General features: G+C 46.7%; 1 protein-coding gene across 1 annotated transcript in view; it reads right to left on the bottom strand.

The window, feature by feature from the left end:
• Positions 1 to 13,298, bottom strand: part of LOC144768175 (DEP domain-containing mTOR-interacting protein-like) — a 150,447-nt gene extending 137,149 nt beyond the window's left edge. The window contains exons 1-2 of the mRNA XM_078651637.1: positions 12,815 to 13,298; positions 11,200 to 11,441 (exon numbers count right to left, since the gene is read on the bottom strand). Of these exons, the coding sequence (XP_078507763.1) occupies positions 11,200 to 11,285 (86 nt within the window). The 5' untranslated portion in view covers positions 11,286 to 11,441; positions 12,815 to 13,298. The remainder of the gene's footprint in view (positions 1 to 11,199; positions 11,442 to 12,814) is intronic.
• Positions 13,299 to 23,037: the final 9,739 nt, after the last annotated feature.

The raw sequence follows: 23,037 nt of genomic DNA, 5'->3' as shown, positions 1-23,037 counted from the left end.
GAAATTGAGAGGAAAAGGACTGCAAAAGAGAAGTGTTTGGGGAGGGGCTCCAGTCGTTTCTGTTCAGTGTCTTTAGAAGATGCTGTTTATTCCTCATTGGGAGTTGTGCCAGAGAAGGGGCTGGTGGAATTCCACCTTATTTATAACCTCTCCTGCCCAAAAGGGCAGTCTGTTAATGATGTTAATGAACATGCCTTATGATCCACGAAATGCATCACCTTAGACCGAGCAATAGTGGTGCTATGGTCCTTGAGGGCTGGGGCCCTCCTAGCTAAGGTTAACATTGAGTCAACTTTCAGACTTCCAGCAGTTCACCCTCAGGATTACCATCTACTTGGTTTCCAGTTTGAGGGTTCCTACTACTTTGAGAAATGTATGCCCATGGACTGCTCGATATCCTGTACCTACTTGGAGAAGTTCATTACTTTCTTGAAGTGGGTTTTCAGGAGGGGATCTAATCCGGCATTAGTCCTGCATTATCTGGATGATTTCTTGTCCTTGGACCCCTCACTAAATCGAGCCTTGTTGTTATCTGTACCATACAGCATTCACGGATGATCTTGCTATCCAGGAAGTACCTTTGGCAAAGGAAAGGGCCGATGGCCCTGCAAACCTTGATATATTTGGGCATTGTGATAGATACCATTATTTCAACTTAACCTGTCTTGTATTCAGAGAGTTGAAGAGCAGGAACTTTTCTTTCAGGAATCATGGGTACTCTTTATTTCCCTCCTGAGTGGGTGAGAGTGGGCAGCTTAGGCAAAGAGATATTTAGCCTTTCTGTTGTTTTGTTTACCTAAGGTGGCTGGTTCTTATGATTTCTCAAAGTCCTTCTTAATTAGAAAGACACATAAAGGTTGGGAGAGGATGGATGGACCAAAGCAGGACCCAAGAAGGTTGATTGATATTGGGAAACTGGGAACAATGGCAGCTTAACTTCCAGTGGTATAAGAACTTAAATCTGACTCAGTGTTGCTCAACCTGGTATTTTGCCTGACATTTTATGGAGCATATAGGGACGGTCACTTGATGTCTAGGCCAACAGCTGATTTAGATTGCGGGCTACTGCTCAAGAACCTTATTTGGCCTGGAGTGGAATTGCCCATATCCCTTCGCTTCTCAAAAACAGATCAAGCAAGGATGTGGGACCAAATATTTCTAATGGGGTGCACTTGTCACAAAGGGAATGAGTTGTTTGCCTGTTTTCTATTTTCTTTTGCAGTCCAGTTCTTGGAGTCAGCTGGAGGTTGTATAACTTTCATAATTCTTATCTTTAATCAATGTGGCAGCCATCTTGCAACTTCACCTCATTTAGTACTTTCTGTTCTGATATTTGGTACGGAAATTGTATGCCCTTAAGTTGACATGATGGGAAATGAGTGATCCTTCTAGCATCCAACAGGGGCTTATTATCAATGGAGGGGCGCCGGGGCTTAGAATTGACCTCCACACCGCAATTACTGTTGTTGTTGGTTTTTTTTTACTACTAGTCTATGTAATAGGAGAACCATTTTTAATGCTTGCTTGGTTGCCTCTGATACACATCCCGCAAAAAACACAAGCATACGTGAAGGAGGAAGTGTTTGTGTCAAAGAAAACTAAAGGTTGGGGAATTTGCTCAAAATTGAGTGATCATAATTGCAAAAATAATGGCAAGCACAGAACTCCAAAAAAGAGCAGAACAAAATGTTCTCAGTCCAGCTAAATTGTGAATGGGCCGTGCCAAACCGACGGGACAGCTCGACAGGTTGTGCACATACTGCAGAGAAAGGCGCACAATCTCAAGGTAGGAATTCGGAGAGTCAAGGCAGGGATGGATTCAGGGAACTGTCAAACTGCACGATAAGTGATGCCTGTTGTTTTACGTGGTTAAAGGCGCACGTCCTTCTTCCAGGAAGTGTTGCATAAATACTATATTGTTATTATTTTGTACAGCTGCCCCACGTGATGCGTCGTAGACACAATACTCTCTACCATTGGCCGGTTGGCTGGAATCCCGAAGTGGAAAATCACCGCTGCGCTTTGCGCAGGGCCAATAGGAACCAAGGAGGCGAGAGGCTCGCCCCGGGCGGAACCAGCCCAACTTGTTCCAGAAGCGGTAGCTTACCAGGGCAGGCTGGCGCGGGCTGCCCTGCCAGCCTGGCTGTGAATCGACGAGTTTATGTCAGTGGAGGGGTGGGGCACGGGCGTGCCACGGAGGAGCTCCCGTGGCAAATATAAACTCGTTTACTGGCCTACTTTTGCGATTAATGAGACGAATGGGAGAGATGGCAAGATAAACAGAAAAATCATTGGCAAAGACAATAGGTCTGGCGTTGCCACCCAACCTTTCAACTTTGTAAAAAACGATTTACCTAAACTTTACATAAAATTAGCATTCAAAAAAGGCCATTGGCTGCCCAGTCGTGAGCAGTGGAATGGGCTACTTTCTGTGTGGGTGACAACGCTGTGCTTTGGCGGAATAACCTTGAAGAAGCCCTGAAGTGGAATGAGACATAGAGGCTTTTAAATCGGAGGCCTCATTTACAATAATTTGGCATAGGGGAGTGCCGGAATTCTTTTTGCTGCGCTGCCCTATGACTAATTGAAAGGGCATGAATGCACCCTATTAACCCCTTGGCCGCGGCGGTAATCCTGCCGCGACGCTAGGGGGGCTGCTCGGCGCCACCATGCTCGTGACGGAACCACTCCGTCACGAGCCGCAGTGGCGCTGTGCTTGTAACGGAATGGTACCATCACGGCCCCGCCCGCTCAATAGAACACGCCGCACAGGCGCGAAATCAGCACCTCGCAGGCGCGGCGGCTGGGCCGCGACAAAACCATTCCGTCACCAGCACAGCCCCACCGTGGCTCGTGACGGAATGCTTCCATTACGAGCGCGCAAGGGGTTAATGTGATACAGTGCATTCCTGTCCGTTCAGCCAGTGCACAATTTGGTGGCTAGTACCAATGCAGGAACCCTTGCACCATCTGCGTTGCTGGAAGGATTGTTTTTGTGCAGGAAGGGGCACCTTCCCTCACAAAAACACACCATGCAGGCGTTTTTCTCTTTCCTGGTATGCTGCTAAGAGGAAATAACGAAGAGAAGTACAGATATTTCTCCTCGTTATGCCTCTCTTGAGGAGGCGGACAGTTTTGACATATTCCTAGGTTTACAGATCCTTGTAAATCTGGGAATGTATTGAAACCCAAGGGTGTTGCAATGCCCATGGAATGCCTCCCTGATGCAGTGTAAGAAAACGCAGCGACTTGCGCTGCGTTGCATTCCATCATATCTATGACGCCATGAAAAGCTACGCAAAGTGGCTTTGCTTGGCCTCGTAGATATGGGTCTGACCCGGGGCAAAACGAGACAATATCTTTGGGGGGCTGACACACCAAGTATTGGGGGCGAAGCAAATACTACATGTAATTGGGGGCGGAGCTATCGTCAGAGCCAATGACACAAAGTAGTCACAACCTGTGCATTTTAAGCATATTGGACAAACCGAATGCTATTAGAACAAACATGCTTTGTGGATTTTACGATGTTTACGGGCTACTTATAGAGAACCTTAAAGGAGGGTTTAAACGAAATGAAGTAACAAGCATTTTGGACAGATTTCAGTGCAAAGCTCATTACTCCAGTTTTCGTGAAGTTATTAAAAAAAAATGTTGGCCATTTTTTTGCAAGTTCGGAGTTGTGCTCTTGCCATGTATTGCCGCTGCTGTTATGCATGAATTTAAAGTGAAAAGGAATGAGAGATATGTGCACTTGAATCAATTCTAATGTATGAATGGATAGATATAAGTGTGTGAGTGAATTCTGGCCTATGTTTGGAATGTTTTGGTATCAGATGAAAGGTTCTATCCTTCAGAGCTGGAAAGACAGTGATTCATGCAGGTAAAGGGCATGGAGGTTTAAGCAAATACCCCCAAAGCAGCTTCTGAGGAAGGAAATTGCCAGATGCACTTCACAGTTCATCCAAACCTACTGCACTGTAGAAGAAAGTACTGACATAAAGGGCTAGGCATTAACTTAAACCACTGAAAAAATCTCATGACAGAATGAAATGTTTTTTATTCAAGATTTTATTTAAGTAGCGCCTTATGTTAGGATTTGTTTCAAGGCACAAAGAAAAAGAAAAAGTTTAATAACATACATTTTCTAATGTTATAAACATTTCATTTATTCTTAATTGGAATGCAAAATCCTTCTTAAATTGTTTCTGTCGTTAAAGCTCCTTGGGCCTCACAAGGATTAGGAAAGTGCTATAGGAACAATAACAAAGCTGTCTTGTTCAATTACATTTTAAAGAAGAGATATGTATCTCACCTTTTTAGAACTTAGGGCCTGATTACGACGTCTTCCGGTAAGCAGTCCTACCGAATCGGTTTCGGAATGCTTTCTGAACAACTCAGGGGAGTCCAACCGACCGATTACGGTGTGTCCGAACACCGTTCGGTCATATTCCCATTGACTTCAATGAGAGACTGTATTCCGAATGAGAACACAGGCTCCCATTGAAAAAAGGGGTGGTTGGAGAAAACCTTGCACCCTGTGGCAGGCACCCTATGGTGTCTGCCACACTCTGCATGCAGGTAAAGGGGGGACCCATGGGTACCCCCCACTGGCCCAATTCAGAGGGCCGCAGGTGGAGGGGGGCCTGCTACAGGCCCCCAAAGTCAGATTCCAACATCCGATCCGTGTCGGCACAACTGATTCGGAAAGGCTGTCCAAATCCGACATCTTAATCGCCCGGCTGGAAACGCAGTCCATAGACCGCTACGATTCGGGTCTGACCAATTTAGTTAATCGCAATGCCTTTCCGAACCGGTTCGGACAGTTCGAACGCTTTCCACCCATCATAATCGGTCGTTTGGAAACGGGGCCTAGTCAGTCAGAAAGGCGGGTTCGAAATCAGATTTGGACAAATCGAATGCCATTCGGAGCCTTTCCAGACGACATTGTAATCAGCCCCTTAGTCTGTGACGAGGTAGCAAAGCAGTATAGTTGTCAATGGGGGAGATATGGTAATGTATCTTTTCATCCGTCCCAAGTTTTGACGCCTTTATGTTGGCTGACAGAAAAGAGGAGGCACAGGATGAAATTTTTAAGAGTAAAGCCTTGTCCGCCTTTCAAACGAGTTTGGATGGCCTGCGAAGTAGACTAGCCCAGCACACACTTCCACTAAAAGAAAGCTGTATGTCCTGGCATCAGCAGCTTGGGCTACAGTACACGATGGGGGAGGGCGTTGCACAGCTAGGCCTATACTCTGCGCCGCCAATGCGACAAAATAGTGATGCGCTGGAGGCGCAAGGGGATTTTAAATAAGCCCCCTAGATTTTAGGTCGAGACTGGGCAGTGCTTGCGATGCTCTGCGAGGCATGCTGTATTCAGGTAGGGATTTGAAGCTCTGCCACTCTCTGCCTGTATTTTTAATTGGCTTGTGTCATTGTCCACTGTTCATTAGTCAATAGGCGTAGTAGTCTCTCCATAGTACCGCCATGTCTCATTTTGAAACCTCCCATGGCGACACCCCCTGTTATGAGTGTTGTTACTCGGTAGGCTTTAATTACAGCCTCCGAGCACTATTTTCTCAAATAGCAGGCAGGACACAATATCTCCTACCACTTTATAAAGCACGGAATGCATTTGCAATGCAATAGGTCTCGCATTTGCAAGATTTTAAGCTATTGGCATTGTAAATGACAATGCCTTTTGTTTATCTGTTTTAAAAACAACACATACATAAAAGGCATTGTCATTTACAATGCCAATACCTCAAACTCTTGTAAACGTGGGACCTATTACATTGCAAATGCTTGTTATCTTGTTACATTTGCTGAACAAGATCAAGTGTCATGCAATCTGTTGATTATGTAACATGAAGATTGGTATTTACTTGTCCTTTCCTTGGCTGCAAAGTGAGGGAAGTTGCTAATGTGAACCGAGTGACAATCTTACTGCATACAGGAAGTGTGAAAGGAAAGACTGCAGGGTGTCAAATGTTTTGTAACACATGGCAACATTTAAACACGTGTAGATTAACTTTACAAACATTTCAAACTAGATCAGCTGCAAGAAGAGTTCAAATGATGCACATTTTTTGTAAATAGGAGGTGTGATGGAAACCAAGATTATAAAAGCAAAATATACGAAGATGCTTTTGCAATGCAAAAATGATACATATGCTCAGAAACCTGATTTCCGCCTGGCATCGTCTGTGTGCGACATAGGTTTAGCACTAAAGCAGCATGGCTGATGCGAACCTAGGAGCCTATTTGCAAGAAATAGCAATATTTATCGCTAAACGTGGTTAGCAACTTTTTCTTTATCGCTGGCTATCGCTGGATATTTTAGCGGAGAAAACATGCTATTAGCAACGTTTTTCTCCATTGTGCTAAAATATCCAGCGATAGCGGCAAATGCGAGAATATCGCTGGAAATTCAGCGATATTCTCGCATTAACGCCAATGGGGGCTTAATCTGATAATCCACCCCCCCCCCCCCATTGACTATACAGGTACGTTAACTTTTTAGCAGGCATTAGTTTGTAGCGATAATCGCGCTTAGCGTGATTTTTTTTATCGCTTTGCCTGCCTTGCTAATAGGTGATAGCTGTGTTAGCGACTGTCTTCAGTCGCTAACAGTTTGGGTACGCCGACTTTGCATGTCATTAGCGATAAATATCGGTGACATGCAAAGCGGGCCCTAAACCCTTAGCTATCTCCTAAAACCTGTCGCTAATTGCTGTTAGCGACAGCTTGCTAATAGGGCGATAAAAATATCGCCGCTTTAGCTGTATATTTAGGGCAATGAGCACCAAAATGCTTCCCAGGATACACACTGCTCGCCAGCCATTTTTCTGCTGAGGGGCGTGGCTCATTTGCCACACTTTGTGTAACGTTTGGATTTTTCACAAGCCTTGTGACATAGCACTGACAGCTGATCCCCCAAAGAATATGCATAAAGGCTTGCTATCAGTGCACTATGCAGGAGACAGGTTTCCTGCAAAACTCAAAATGAGGCCCGATATTAAAATAACCAAAGTGAATATTGGGAAACGTACAATATTCATTGGAGAGTGGGCTGAGTGGGTGGCAGGTTTCAAGAGACCCAGGCCTCAGTGACTACTGGCGGCTTCTTGCTGACACTCATGCTGACCCTTGTCAACTCACTGTGGTGATATATGTTATGTTCACTAAGGCATGTAATATGAGTCGTGTAACCTGGGATGTATGTCGTTACTACGGATGCTTTTACAACGCATGCCTTTACCAAGCAACTTTTACAAGGCAAGTTGTTACAACGACTTGCGTCGGGGGGCGCTGGATAGTGAATAGTTTAATTTACTATTCCAACGCCAGTCCCCGTGGATAGTAGGGAAGGTTTTGGATAGTAAATTAAACTATTCCCTATCCTACAGCGCCCCCCAGCGCAAGTCGTTGTAATGACTTGCGTTGTAAAAGTTGCGTGGTAAAGGTAGTGCGTGGTAAAAGTTGCATTGTAAACGCTGTTTACCGTAACCTGAGTGATAGCTCTGCAGTCGGAGGCCTTTTGTTGTAAAATGTGAGTGACCTGAAGGACAGATCTGTAGAGGCCTGAACCTTTAAGTTATGTATAGACTGACACATCCATGTACTGCCTTTTGAAAAAGAATGTACATTTTATGTTAACTGGGAGCATGGACTGTTGCTGTGGTATCCAGAAAGATAAATCTACTGCCTAAGCTAAAGTCTATATGTTCTCTGTTAATCGAGAGATAGCTCTGCTGTGTGAGGCCTGAGTCTGCAAGGTTTGTGGAACCTGAAATCTGACTGTACTGTCGGCTCTAACACCTGTGAGATGTCCACCCTGAGGTACTGCAAGCGCGAGATCTAAACACGCAGGTGTTTGTCACCTGAAGAAGAGCTCTCATCTGTGATGCAAGCTTGTGAATGCTCAGTCTCCTGAGAGATAGCTCTGCTTTATCACGAGCAACCTGCACATTCTATGTCCCTCATTGCCAGCAGTCATTAATTCCTGATGGAGCCGATAAAGGAAGTTACTGGCCCCCTTGGAAATCACAAGTGATGCTGAAATTCCAGTGACAAATCCTCCAGGTCATGCTTAGAAGAGGTTCTTCCCCATAAATGAAGTGACATTTCAAATTTACATTTAGGAATCTGTGTGCTAGCACCATTTTCTGCATGTTTGTGGCCACCGCATGGGAGTGTAGGGGAGAGGAACTTGTACTGCCTGGTAACACCACGATGGTGTATCATAAATAAGGCTCTCTGTTTTCAGTTTTTACTGATTTTTACAGATAAATACAGACAGAAAATTATTTATTTTGTTGTCTGTATTTATTTTTAAATGTGGATAAAAACGGAAATTGGGTGTTTTTTTGAGTGATTCTAAATACACTTTGCCATGACTGCCAGGCCAATAACTGTGTGGATTGATAGGTTAAAAAAAAAGGAATTTTAGTAAAGAGGCTTAAACAGCAGCAGATATGTACAAGGCGGATACTGAAATGTACATATTTCCAATATCAATTTCAAAGTGCTTTATTCGAGTATTACTCATAAAAGCAGACATACAAACACATAAATTAAAAAGCAATTAAATTTATAGAGGTCACGTATGACATAAAGCACATATTTCCACATAAGTGTATTGATTTATCTTCTGTAGGTGTTCATATCACTGAAACCTGGCAGGCATTCAAGCGTGACTGCATAAGTATTGGTTAAATAAATGCAGAAATATACCAGTTTCAGCTTTATTTTTTTCACAAAGACAATAATAAATATGGATAAATACGGATAAAGTTGGCAAAAAAGAAATATGGATAAATACTGACGGAAATTAAAAAATACCTTAAAACCGGGAGCCCTAATCATAGATACACTTGGTACTGATAAAGCCGGGTGTGCTCATACTAACCCTGGGCGTAGTTCGCGGAGCCGCACTCCGCGGAGCTACGCGAAGATGCAGTTGCACTCCGCGACCTTCGCGTAGCTCCGCGGACATGCGTAGTAGCTTGCTAGACCCGTTCGCGCGCCGTTTTTCGTCTTCGGGAGCGCGGTGCATGCTCGAGATAGCTAGCGCGCTAAGTTACTCAAGAGGTTTGTCCCGCCCGCTTGCGTTCCCTTATTTCCAAAGTGCGTGATCGCGTCAAATATCGCGCGAACTTACCCCCGGCGCACGCGATAATGTTATTCAGCGCGCGAGAACTACGCTACGCACCGGATCGCGGAGTAATCGACAGCTTCGCGTTCTCCGTAGAACGCGGAGTTGCCAAAACTCCGCAAGCTCCGCGAACGGAGCGTAGTTCTTCGCCCAGGGTTAGCTCATACCCGCCAACTTTCCTGGACCACTTGTAATGAGGGCCTTTGTCACTGTTTGATTTTTTGGTTCAATCTGCAGCCCAAGTTCACCAAGGAAAACAAGAAAGCTGGAGTGGCTGCCCCTTGTCTGCTTTCCTCCATCCTTTTGCAAAAATCATTCATGGGACAATGGCTTTCCAATCATGATGCAGGAAACAGACCACTCCAGCTCCATGCCCTGTGATGTATACACAGATATTGCATCTTACTACTTTGCGGCCTCTACATTGAATAGCCACTTTAACCCAACCTTGTGCTAACCATAAATTAATTCACATTTAAATTAATTACATTTAATTAAACAAAATCATACGAAATTAAATTAATAACCTTTATGTAACTAATAAATGTAATCAAATTAAATTAAGTTCAATAAAGTTGATGTTTTCTCCAAGCTGGAGCATAAACAAAACGTTGCTGTTAACCCTTTCCGTGCTGATGACGGAACCTCTCCGTCATCAGCCGCGGTGGCGCTGTGCTGATGATGGAGCGGTTCTGTCATGGCCCGCCCGACGCACCTGCGCGGCGCTGATTTTGCGCCTGCGCGGCGCGTTCTATTAAGCGGGCGGGGCCATGACGGAACCACTCCGTCATGAGCACAGCTCAACCGTGGCTGGTGATGGAGCAGTTCCGTCACCAGCATGGGCCCGCCGCGCGCCCCCCCCCCTCCGCCCCCTTAGCGCTGCGGCGGAATAGCCGCCGCAGCGATGAGGTTAAGAGAGTTCTTGGCCAACACAATTTTGATAATGTCTCCACTACTAGACATCTACATTCACAGCCCATAAGGCAAAGATTGTGCTTCAAGGCGCTGTGAGTGATGCACAGGGTTCACAGTGGACTTGAGCTATTTGCCCTAAAGACGGATTTGTAAGTGACTCTACCATCTGAACTCTGCAGTCCCTCGTTCATGTCCTGCAGTCCGTCCCGGACCCAGCGCGGAGGTGCTTGCGGAGGTACCAAAACCCTTCCGGCATGAGCTTCTTGTTTATGCTCAAAGTGCTATGAAGCGGTCAAAAGATGGTATTCTGCCCTTACATTAAATACCCAAACACAGAACATTTGAGCATGGATATCTGTGAAACATGTGAATTATGATATTTCTTCAAATACATGTGACAATTGTGCACTATTGTTTGTATGCACTATTTAAAATAAATGTCAGTTTTATATAGCACGAACTCGATCCGAAGGTATTGGAGCGCTTTACATTAGAACTAGTTACATTACACAAGGACACATCCATTTTTTGTAGGCACCGGGAGATTAAGTGATTTGCCCAGAATCACAGGATATTGAGTTGAAGCTGAGACTCAAACCTGGTTCCCCAGCTCCAAAGTCGACGGCAGCTCTGGAGGTTGGTTGTGGTATAAGTGTGTGTGTTTACAGTGCTTAATTTGTAAACGAATAAGTGCCAATGCTCTCATCAGGAGGGCACTGCAGCTTGTACCACACATTGCCTCTGCTATGCTGCCAATGATTGTAACAACACAACCACTAACCATCACACTCCTACCAGTGTGACAATTCAAACTATTCCAGGCCCCCAAAGCTAGAAGAATGGCTTGGGCAGCAGGTAAAAGTCATTTTTAATGTACATTGAATTAATAATTAACTGGTGTTGCGATCATCTCTAAATTAGCCAGACATCGCCACCTTGTGGAAGACTGTCACTAGCGCATGTGTTGACAATTAAGTTCTGGTGCCGAGCACCGGAAACCACCAGCACAAATTAAGCACTCCTTTACACACATACACATCTGTCTGATTGCACTGCAGTTGCATGCTTTGGGTGGGATGGATAAACACACTCCAGTGAGTACACCACAGTGGATGTCCGCTTCCTACCTGAGCTGCTCTCCTGTGATCATCACCTCAGCCCGGTGGTGTCTCTCCGTCGCCTTCTTCTTCAGGCTGTTGTTGATACTCTCCATCCTGGCACCTCACCGGCAGCTGTGGCGAGTCAGTCACCTGGGATCTCGCCCCATTGGTGTCACTGCGACAGGAAGGGCGTCTGAATACTGCGATGCATACACGCCACATGGGCCATCAGCCCAAGCTGGCCACATGGACCAGGGAACGTTACTGCCCTGTAAGGACCAAAAACACTTTATTGTTCTCCCAGGAACAGAGAACTCCAGAACCCAAGCTCCAAGACCAAAGATAGAACTTTACTGCCCGCCCAGGACCAGAGAACTGCAGTGCCCTTCTGGGGGACCATAAAACCTTACTGCCTTCCCAGGGTCAAAGAAATCCAGAGTCCAATAACCCTCTCCCCCAAAACAGAGAACTTTATTGCCCACCCAGGACCAGAGAACTCCAGTGCCCTACTAGGGACCAGGAAACGTTACTGCCCTCTCAGAACCAGAGAACTCCAGAGCCCAAACTCTACGCCCAAACAGAGAACTTTACTGCCCGCCCAGGACCAAAGAACTCTGCATACTCGCACCTCGAAACAGATGACTTTAATGCCCTGCAAGGACTAGACATCTTCATTGCCCACATTATTACCCTCCCAGACCACAGAGAACCAGCTTCCCTCTGCACCCCCCTGTGACACAGAACTGTAATGCCCTTCCAGCACCAAGGAACTCCAGACCCCAACTCCCCCAGCAGACCAGAGATCTTTACTGCCCTGCTAGGACCAGAGAACTCCAGAGGCCAATCCCCTCGGGCTAATGAACTGAGAACTGTTCTGCCCTGCAAGGACCAGAGAGCCCCAGTGCGCACTTTACTGCCCTCCCAGACTGTAGAACTCCAGAAACCCCCACCCCCATGACAAAAGAACTCCAAAGCTCAACTGCCCCGTCCCCTCGCACTCTTCTGTCCGAGACCACAGAACGTTACTTACTGCCCTAACTTACGTTTAAGGTGGGATACAACCCCCGCCTCCAGGAGCAGTAAGTGTACTAACCCTCTAAGGGGCAGCAAAAGCCCCCTCCACTCCCAAGGGCCAGAGAACTCTTACAGCTCATCAAGGGACCAGAGAACTCTACCCCCCTCACAAGGAACCGGGGTGAACTCTCCTGCCCGCCCGAGAACCCGAGCACCCCACTGCCCTCCAGAGACAAGTGACCTTTACCTTACTACTCTCCAGAGACCAGTGGCCCTCAAAGTGACGTTCATAAACTCCAGTCCCCCTCCAAGGACAAGAGAGCTTCAGTCGCCCCCAGGGCACAAGTCCTATAAAAAGAAGTGGGGGAGACTGACAATATGCAAATGACCCCGTGACGTCACGTGCTCAACGTGTCCCGGTGTCTGAAAATTACACCGGGACACGTTCAGCTTATTTCTGTGGGACCCAGCTTCTTGGCCGGTGGGGACGGCGTCCACCCTGTGAAAAGAGGGCGGGGACGCCGTCCACCCGCATGTACCCCCGACTCGAGCCCTGGTCGCCCCCCAAGTGCAAAACGCCCCACTGTCTCGAGCCCGAGGGGCCCAGAGGCCGTGGAGTTCAACTGACCTGCCGAGGGCTGCCCGTCCTCTCTGGTCCGGAGAGCCCCGCTGAGCGCCAGGAACGGGCGAGTGCCAGTGGCCCCCCGAGGGCCGGAGAGCGCAGGTTACCGTCGCCCTCTGGGGACCACCGCCGCAGCGTCACGGGGCCCCAGTAACTGCGGATGGGAGGCAGGCGCCTGGGTCTTGGCTCCAAGCACCCCCGTGCAGACGAAGCGCCCAGAAGCCCTTGTGTGCAGAGTGCGCCTTGAGGTGTCAGCGAGGGGCTTCAGTGACAGCAGCGATCCCTCGCCGTGCTTGACGCCGCGGTTTTCCGCTTGGCACTCAGAGGTGGTGAGGTAAAAGTGCCGGGTGGAGTGACAGGTTGTGGCGGGCCACAGGAGCGGCTCTAATCCCTTGGTAGACTCTTCTTCCCTGATTGTGCGGAGGGAGGGGCTTGTGAGTGTAACCGGAGCCTCTGCGCTCTCAGCCTGAGCACGGTAACCCGGGAAGGCGCACCTTCACGGGGGAGAAATCACTGCTGTCTCAGCGAGCGACACACGCCCCGTGCCCCCGTCCATGCTGCCTCGGGGCTGGTACATTGGGTCAGGAGGGTTCAGTGCCAAGGGCTAGAGGGCAACGAGGCTGGGAACATATACTGTGGAAGCAGACGAGTTAATTCCAGTTGCCGACTTCAAGCACTAGATCGCATCGTGTGATCTTGGGCAAATAACATCTTACTTCAGCTCAGTCCTATCTTCGACTACTAGTGATGACATTACTGTAGCCATTTCAGTGAAGAAAAAGAGGCGTTTAACTTCACCACATGACATAACACTCTACAATAGGGTAAATCATGTCTATGATTGTTTAACACGTTGAACTATGTCGGTCTTTGGTAAACAAAGCTGTATTTAAATCAAAATACCGTAAGGTTATGACATTATACTAAGATTCTGCTGACAGTCATTTACTTTCAAAAGATAACGCGTGCCACTTAAAATGACAATGCCCAGAGGTTCCTCTTTTACTGCATGCTATCTCTTTACAACAATGATCCACAAAGCCAGTAGTACAGTCTTTTGTATAATTCATTCACGCAGAGACACAACATGAAAGGGCACGTTCTCTCAAACATAGATCACACATACATATATGCAGATACACAGCCACAGCATCCATAGAGACTAACATGCACACAGCCAAACAAACCTACCTAAGCACAGGTAACATAATAATCCACATTTGTAAAGCGCACAATCACCCGTAAGGGTCTCTAGGCGCTGGGGGCCGTCGGGAAGATTAAGCAAGCTATTGTCCAGAGTCACATGGTGCTGGTGCCGGGGATCGAACCCTGATCCCCAGATTCCAGCGTTAGTCGCCCTGGCCGCGGCGCCACACCTCTCCCTAACATACATAAAGGCAGCAATGCACACAGATCAACAAATATAAACACACACCCATGTACAGAGGTTAATGCATATACATCCCAGCACATCTATAGATACCGATTCGCACAAACCAACAGGCAGAAAGACACCTGTGTGCACCCATTTAAACAGGATAAAAGAGGGCAGACACCCACGTGCTTGCACCAGCATAGACAGAGACAAGCAAAGATACACAAAGGGGTCAATGCATGCACACTGGGGCAAGGCACAAACAGACATGTGAAAGGGCGAGATTTTGATCGATACCTTATATCTATTGATCTAAACCTCGATCTGGTCGACTGAACCTTTGTTGCCTGTCTTGGAGGAAAACAGTACACCCATTACACAGTTAGTTCACCCAATAAAGGACTCTGCTCCCAAAGATCACAAACAACTTCTAGCTTTCAAAAGTTTATTGTAAAGATATGATAAGCTGCAAATACAGGCATCTCAGAATGAGATTCACGAGATACACAGGTCCAATTACATACATGTGCTCTCGGAAAGCCCTCAGACGAGCAACGGAAATCACTAACACAAGTTCTAAGAATAATAAAGCTATCAGCATTGACGCATATCTCTCCTTCATTTAGGTTGGAGGAAAACGCACAGGTTAGGCTGTCCCTACCCTGCTCTAGATGGTATCCCTACTTAACCAAATCCCAACCTAACAAAGGTGTCAGCAATGAATGACCCCCAAGGGAAGTCACTCACTCTAAGTCTCTTGGTGAAAACCTATAGTTCTCCAGTCATGACCCCTCTCTGCCTACCCATCCGCTCTCTAAAGGGTCCTCAGGTCTCTGCTCTAACTCCACCCAGGGGTGCTGTCCCTAATACAAAACAGTCAACAACATTTGAGACGCCCCTTGCGAGACGCCCCTCACGTGGTGTAGCTTCTGGCTTTTTCCATGATGCTTTGTATTGGGCCTCATACGTTAGAGTTGACCTTGCTTCTCAGACTCTTCTCCGGCCCGCTGATACCCCTCAAACATTCCGGAACCCTCCTCCATGTCTAGGCCGTCTACTGAACAGACCTCTATTCATTCATTTATAATTGGATCCCCCCTCTTCCTTTGCAGACAGATATCTGCGGCCAAGAACCCAACTCTCATAGACTTCTAAAAAGGCTTGCAACATTTCTCAGCCCAGACATGTACGTATAAATCAATGTTAAAACATTTCAGGCCTACAATATTTCTCGTCATGATTATAGCATTCAACTTCTTCATTAATTAAAACATGTTAATATTCTTATTCTATTATTCAGTATACATTTCTATAAATCATGGCCCATTTAATGCAATGGCCAAAACATTAATACAATCTGTGTCGTGAAAGGAAACACCTTCCCCTTTAGCTCTGGCCCTGAGGCCTACCACATTCTGCGTTTAACCACATACCATCTTATGTTTTAACAGCTACACGACATGGATTCAGAAATAATCACATCTACTAAAATCATATAATGTCACACATTTCTGTATTAGTTCCACTTCTACTTAAATCTCTATATTAGCTATACATTCAGAATATAATTGCAGATACTATTAGCACTCATGGCATTTCTCCTCATGATTTGTGCTTACTACAGGTAAGTGTGATGTACTCATACATTTAAGTCAGTTTGCGCTCTCTCAGTTCCCCCCTTTGATGACCTCTCGGGGTCATCACTAACATTTAGACTGAAGTTATTGCTGGCATTCTCTGCGCTTCCAGAGCCCTCAGGCTCCTGTACTGATTATCTTGTATGGCAGCCAATCTCTGCAGCTGTTCTCTTTGGGCCCTTTCTGACCTTCTTGCTCTGTACCATTTGAATACCCTCACCAATCCCCACAATATAATCCCACAGATCAATATTATGATGATAGGTTTTAGGATATACCAAACAAAGCTTTTGCCTAAGGTGGAAAACCACCCTCCAACTTCACTCATTCCGTGGCCCACCTTTTCCCAGACATTTTCTCTACTCAAGTCTTCGATCTCCTTGTGAATATTAGTTATGTTCTTAATAACTTTCTCAAGGGGCTTCGAATTGTCTGGAATGTAAGTGCAACATTCCTGGACCTTCAAAGCCTTACAGACTCCGCCCTCTTTTGCTAGTAGGACATCTAACGCAAGACGGTTTTGAAGAACCATAGCCCTTATCGATTGCATCTCTCCTTCTACCAGCATTAAGGACTGAGCAGTGCTGGCAGACAACCTGTCGACAACTGTTGCCAGTCGTCTAATTTTAACATCATTAAGGATTACTCCCAAAAGAGGGAACATAGCTCCAAAGACATCTCCAACCATTTCTGCATCACCTATATCTCTCCTTCCCCTCGATGATGTCTTGCCCTCAATGATCACTAAGTCTTGTGCATGATATATTTTGGGGAAGACAATTGCTAAGTAACATGATCCATACCAGTTGTCAGGTAGTCTCACGTAGGCATTTCTTCCACATACAAAATACACATTTGGAATCACTTGCATTCCCTTCAGGAAATCCTTAGTATAGTACTCTATATTGAAAGCATGCTCACAGTCTACTTCCCCCACGTATACATTTTCATAATACGTTTTGGCTCGGTGAAGACATAGCTTTCCTCTCTGCGTTTTATCTAAAGCTATTGGACCACTACTACCCTTTCTCTTGTGTGCCTTCTCTTCCTCGGTCCAATCTGTTTTCCATTGTCCTGATTTTTTCAAAATCTTTTGTCTCCTGTAACGATCATCCACCTGCCCTATGAACTTCTTCTCGACTTCTGACACCTTGCATGTCAGGTTATTTCTACGGGCATGTGAAGTATCTAAGGTAATCCAAGGAATGAAGAACTTGGCCAATCTGTCTTCACTCTTCCAGTAGTCCCATTTGTTCATCTGCTTATAATTTGGGACTTCTGGCAACACTGAATCATAATTGGAGAAATAGTATTCAAAACTATCTCTCTCATAAAATATACTAAGCAATAAGCTACATGTAATGCCATATGTCAGCGGGAGGTGATGATATCGAATTCCTTCATCTACAGACGCCGGCAACTGCATGCAGACGTAGCAATCCTTAACCTCCATGGCATCCACGTATTCATATAAGAGTTTAGCATAAGCATTTGACCTAAAGTCTCCTTGGGACTCATCTACGTGTAACCTACGGGCTTCTGCAGCCAATAACGCTTTCTCTTGAGTGTTTTCCCTTTTCTCACCAGCAACAGTAGGTGTAAGCGTTTCTACAGATTTCACATCAGTTACCTTTACCTCTTCCTCATGTCCCTTTACATAAGAAATTGTTACCACTAAAGCTATTAATATTATCACTCCTACTATTAGTGTACCTATTATACATTTAGCTCTGCGGTTCTGGGTGCCGGCCTCCATTTCGTCAGACAATATGGCTCTCTCTTATCTTAGCAAAAAGTTCTTTTCCTCTCGTTCCTTTACAGTCTCTTTTTAATCCTTTTGTCTTTCGAATCCACACAACTGGAGGCTGACAACCTTCTTCGCAAAAGTCCTTTAACAGTTCAATAAAGACAACCCTAGCCCTTCTCCATCAACTCAAGGGAAGTTCCCTAATATTCTCTGCTTCCTGGGCGCTAGGTAATCTTCTTTTTCTGCTTGCTCTATTTACAAAGTCCTTTAACAGTCTACTATCAGGTTTGTGGTTGCAGCTTCAATAGCATAGTTCAGTATTTCCAAACGAAGATTGTGCTCTTCATGTGCTGTTATCGTTGTACCAAAGTCGGGGAATTGCAATTCTGAAAGGAACATGTGTTTTAACTTGCTGAGGCGGGGAGGTCTGGGGAGCATGAATGTTAGTGACCCTTCTTGTTCGACACCGGGTACCAACAGTCGTATTTCCACGGTGATAATGGGCTCAGAACTGGACACCACCACCGCTCGGATCCTCCCTGTCTCCGGTTTCACAGACATTTGTCGCCAGATATGTCCACTCAGGTGTGGAGTATCTTCTGTTAGGCACACGCACTCTTCTTGACCTTCTTCGGTCCGGTGCTTCAGCGCCCTGAGCACCTTCTTCTGGGTCTGAGTCTTCGGATATCGGAGGAAGGGTTAACTCTGGAGTTGACCTCAGGCTAGAGCTCCTTCTTTGCGGCCAATTAGCTTCTCCACGTGCCCTTCTACTCCTTCTCCTTCTTGTCTGTTCTCGCTCTCTCTCAGACCTGTCAGGGTCTGACTCGTACTCCCAGCTATTTTCTCCTTCTGTAGCGTCTTCAGTTTCGCTGTTGTACTGACCGTCCTCAGCTTGGTCAGACTCGTTCCCTGCTTCCTCTGGCACCTCTACAGCTTGGCTAGCCCCCTCTATGGCTTCTCGGTCCTCTTCTGGACGTCTATCCGAGAGAGGAGCTGTTTCTTCCCGAGGTGCTGGAACCCTTCGCGTATGTGACGCGTGGATCCAATTGGGCAGGCCTCCCACCTTCACAGCTGTGTTCGTGATCAGGATGATCTGGAAGGGCCCACGCCAACGAATATCCAAGCAGCTTCTTCTCACATGTTTTTTCACCAGGACCCAGTCCCCAGGGTACAGGTCATGGCACGGGCCCTGGCACGCTGGAACCTCGGCAGCCTGCACCTGAAGGGACACAGAACGAATGGCGTCAGACAGCCCCTTACAATAGTCCAGGATCATATCATCTGTGATATTTAACAGTGCAGTAGCTGGGACAGATGGCAGCCTCATTGCTCTCCCCATTAACACCTCATGTGGTGATAACCCCGTTCTTCTGTCTGGGGTACTACGAAGGCTCATGAGAACCAATGGCAGGGCATCAGGCCAACTCAGGGTCGTTGAGGAACAAACTTTGGCTATTCTGGCCTTGATCGTGCCATTGATCTGCTCCACAATTCCTGAGGCTTCTGGTCGGTAACTGCAATGCAACTTCTGGTCAATATTTAGCGCTACACAAACCATCTTCACAAGCTCGCTGTTAAAATGTGTTCCCCTATCTGATTCCAAAAAGGCCGGCACCCCGAAGCGAGGAATGAGTTCCCTGAGCAGTAACTTGGCCACTGTGAGGGTGTCGCACCTACGTGTAGGGTATGCCTCAACCCATCTGGAGAACACACAAACAACCACCAGGACATAGCGGAGGCGGTTGCACCTTGGCATTTCAATGAAATCTATCTGCATTCGGTTGAATGGACCTCCAGACCTTCCTATGTGACTTAGTGCAACTGGTGTTCTTTTCCCTACGTTCAGCTGCTGGCAGGTCACACAACGCTGGCACACTGCTTCTGCTGCTATTCTAAACTTAGGATTGTACCAAGTTTGTCTAAACACTCTCAGCATAGCATCTCTCCCTAAGTGTACGGGACCATGTATGAGTCTAGCCATTGGACTCACCATCTCATTGGGCAACACTGCTCTGCCGTCTGCTGAGACCCAAAAATGGGACTCACCCATTACACATCCTGCCTTTTCCCATGTTTCTTTTTCAGAATTAGGAGCATTTTCTTGCATGTTTGACAGTTCATCCCAAGTATCAACAGTTTCCAGTATCATGGCTAATTCAGTTCTTACATTTATTCCACCCACTTCCACCTCTGTGAAAGAGTACCCTTGCTCTGCGCAATACCGCGCAACTTCATCAGCATATCTATTGCCTTTCGAAACAAAGTCCTCATTTCTGGTATGTGCGGTGCACTTTACAACTGCGATACCTGCTGGGCATTGCAACGCCTCTAACAACAGGCGCACAAACTCTCCATTGCGAATGGGAGAGCCTGAAGAGGTCATGAACCCTCTTTGAGACCATAACTGCCCGTAATCATGAACTACCCCATAACCATATTGGCTGTCGGTGTATATGGTGACTCGAATTTGATTGCTTGCCAAGCAAGCACGTGTCAGGGCAATAATCTCGGCTACCTGAGCGGAGTGTACTCCTTCCAGGCACCCAGCTTCCACAACTCCAGTAATTGTACAAACAGCATAAGCTGCTCTCAACTGCCCAACTTCGTCTCTTACACATGAGCCATCGACAAAGAAAATTTCATCTGGGTCAGTCAGTGGCTCATCTACGATGTCAGGTCTGGGTTTGGTGCATAGTTCAGTCACATCAAGGCAGTCATGGTCTGTATATTCATCATCATCCTCAATATCATTTGGAAGTGGCATCAAGGTAGCAGGGTTCAAAACAGAGCATCTCTTGAGGGTCACATTCTCTGCAGCAAGAATAACTTGCTCATAGCGCGTGAGCCTGCTGTTGGTCAGATGCTGTGTTTTGGTCCTGGTCATCAACAGTTCAACAGAATGGGGCACGCACACCTCTAACGGGTGCCCCATGACGATATTTTCACATCTCTCAATGCTGACACCCGTTGCAGCAACGGATTTGAGACATCCGGGCAACGCTGCGGCTACTGGGTCTAAAGTAGCCGAGAAATAAGCAACTGGTCTACGGGCATTCCCATGGATTTGGACTAACACAGACAACGCGCAACCTTCTCTCTCACAACAGTAAAGAAAAAATTGTTTATTGTAATCAGGCATTCCCAATGCCGGAGCACGACACAGGTCCTCTCGCAGCTGTAGGAACGCCATCAAACAGTCTTTGTCCCATGGTACCGGGTCGCTCACCTCTTTGTGCGTCAGTTTTTGCAAGGGCTTTGCTTTCAGTGAAAAGTTCACGATCCACTGTCGGCAATAACCCACCATCCCTAGGAACATCCTGACCTCTCTCTGTGTCTTAGGCGCATTCATTTTCATGATCGCCTCTATCCTGTCTGGTGACACCTTTCGTTTGCCTTTCTCTATTCTGTGTCCCAAGTACTGCACTTCTGTCAGGCAGTACTGCAATTTTCCCGGGGACACCTTGTGCCCATTGGCAGCTAGGTGATTTAACAAAGCAATGGAGTCCTCCCTGCAAGCTTCTTCTGTTTCTGACGCCACAAGGAGGTCGTCTATGTACTGGACCAGAACTGACTTCTGGGGCAGCACTAGACTTTCAAGATTTTTCTTCAAAAGCTGGTTAAAGATCGATGGGCTCTCTGTATACCCCTGAGGGATACGACACCATGTTAGGACGCGATTTTCCAGCTTAAATGCGAAAAGAAAATGGCTTTCTTCGTCCAGAGGGATTGAAAAGAAAGCCTGACAAAGATCGATCACAGTGAACCACTCAGCTTGGAATGGAATCTGAAACAGTATCACTGATGGATTCGGTACCACTGGACAACACGAAACGACTATGTTATTAATCTTTCGAAGGTCCTGTACTATCCGAAATTTCCCATTTGGTTTCTGCAGACCCATAATCGGGGAGTTGCATGGACTACCCACGATTTCTTTCAGTATTCCCTGTTTAATCATGGACTCAATCACAGGTTTTATGCCTGCAATCGTTTCTGGAGTCAATTTATATTGGGGTGTTCTTGGGAACTCAGCATGCGGTTTCACTACAATTTTCACTGGGTCCACCCCTTTGACCAATCCAATCTCTTCCCCAGTGAAATCCCATACTTCTGGTGCCACTGTCTCTCTCAAGTCCCAGGGGAGCTCATCTACTGTCAAAGTAGGGTACAGCTCCACGCATATTCTTGAGTTTGCAACTTTGAAATCTGCGTCATCATCATTGGTCAATACCTCCACTCCCTGAGGTGTACAGTATATAGTACAATTCAATTTACACAACAGGTCTCTCCCTAGCAGACACACAGGACTTGAATCACAAACCACAAACTGGTGCTCATTGCTGTACTTCCCTATTTTCACCTGTACCGGTTCTGTCAATTGGCTGGTTATTCTCCTGTTTGCGACCCCTACCACTTGTATGGTCTCTCCAGACATGGGCAGGTCTGGAACTGCAGCTGATCTGATCGTGGATCTAGTGGCTCCTGTGTCCACCAGAAATGTCGTAGGGCACCCTGCTACTTCTGCTTCCACATAGGGTCCCCTCTGGTCCACCTCCAAGGCTGCCCCGAGGGTGCAGTCTTCTCTTTCCACTCTCTGTCCGGTTAATGGGTCCACATAATAGCACTCTTCCCCTTCTACAAACAGGGGCATTTGTCTATAGGTCTTACCCATAGTCCCTACTCGAGGAGGTTGTGGGAACTGGGCTCGGGGAGGAGCCCCCCCCCCTTTGAGCACCTTTCCTTGGTATGGCGTTACCCCTCTTGTAGGCGCGCTCTGGACCTCTTCCTCCTCTATCTCTTGCTCTCCTATCTCTACATTGTAGGGGCACTCGCGTTTCCAATGCCCCACCTCGTTACACTGGTGGCACCTAGTCGTTTTCTTCAAGGCAGCTATATCTATTCTGGGTCTAAAGGTGGAACTCTCCTCATTGCCCTTGTTCTGACTGTACTGCTTCTTTCCTCCTGTACCTGTTCCTTGCTGCTGTTGCTGTTGTCCCCCCTTCCCTGCTGCCTGCATCTGTACCACCATCAACTTTTCTTTTAGTTTCTTAGCCTTGGAGTCTATCTCATCACAGCAGTACCTAGCATATCTCAGTATTTCATCTAGGGGTTTTGTTTGCCAACAAATCGAGTGTTGCTGAATCATTAAACTAATATCCGGTCTCAGTCCCAGGACGAACTTAGACACAAATTGCCCTATGTCTTTTGGATCCATTACATCCAAGCCGCTATACTGTTTAAACGCCTTCAGCAATCTCTCGTAATATTCGTGAACTGTCTCTTTGGGTTCCTGTCTTGTTCGGTCTATTCTGACCCAATCTATGTCTTGCATTGGCACTTTCTCTTTCAGCCAAGTCATCACTCTCTCGAATTTTGCCATCACAATCTCGGACGGCCCATTAGTCTTGGCATCTCTCTCTGGCTCCGTTGTGGGCCACTCAGCGCTAACCTTGCATGCTGTCCACAGATC

Source organism: Lissotriton helveticus, chromosome 7, assembly GCF_964261635.1.
Source record: "Lissotriton helveticus chromosome 7, aLisHel1.1, whole genome shotgun sequence".
Lineage (NCBI taxonomy): Eukaryota > Metazoa > Chordata > Amphibia > Caudata > Salamandridae > Lissotriton > Lissotriton helveticus.
The sequence above is the reverse complement of the archived record's forward strand: the minus strand, read 5'-3'. Positions and strand labels throughout refer to the sequence as shown.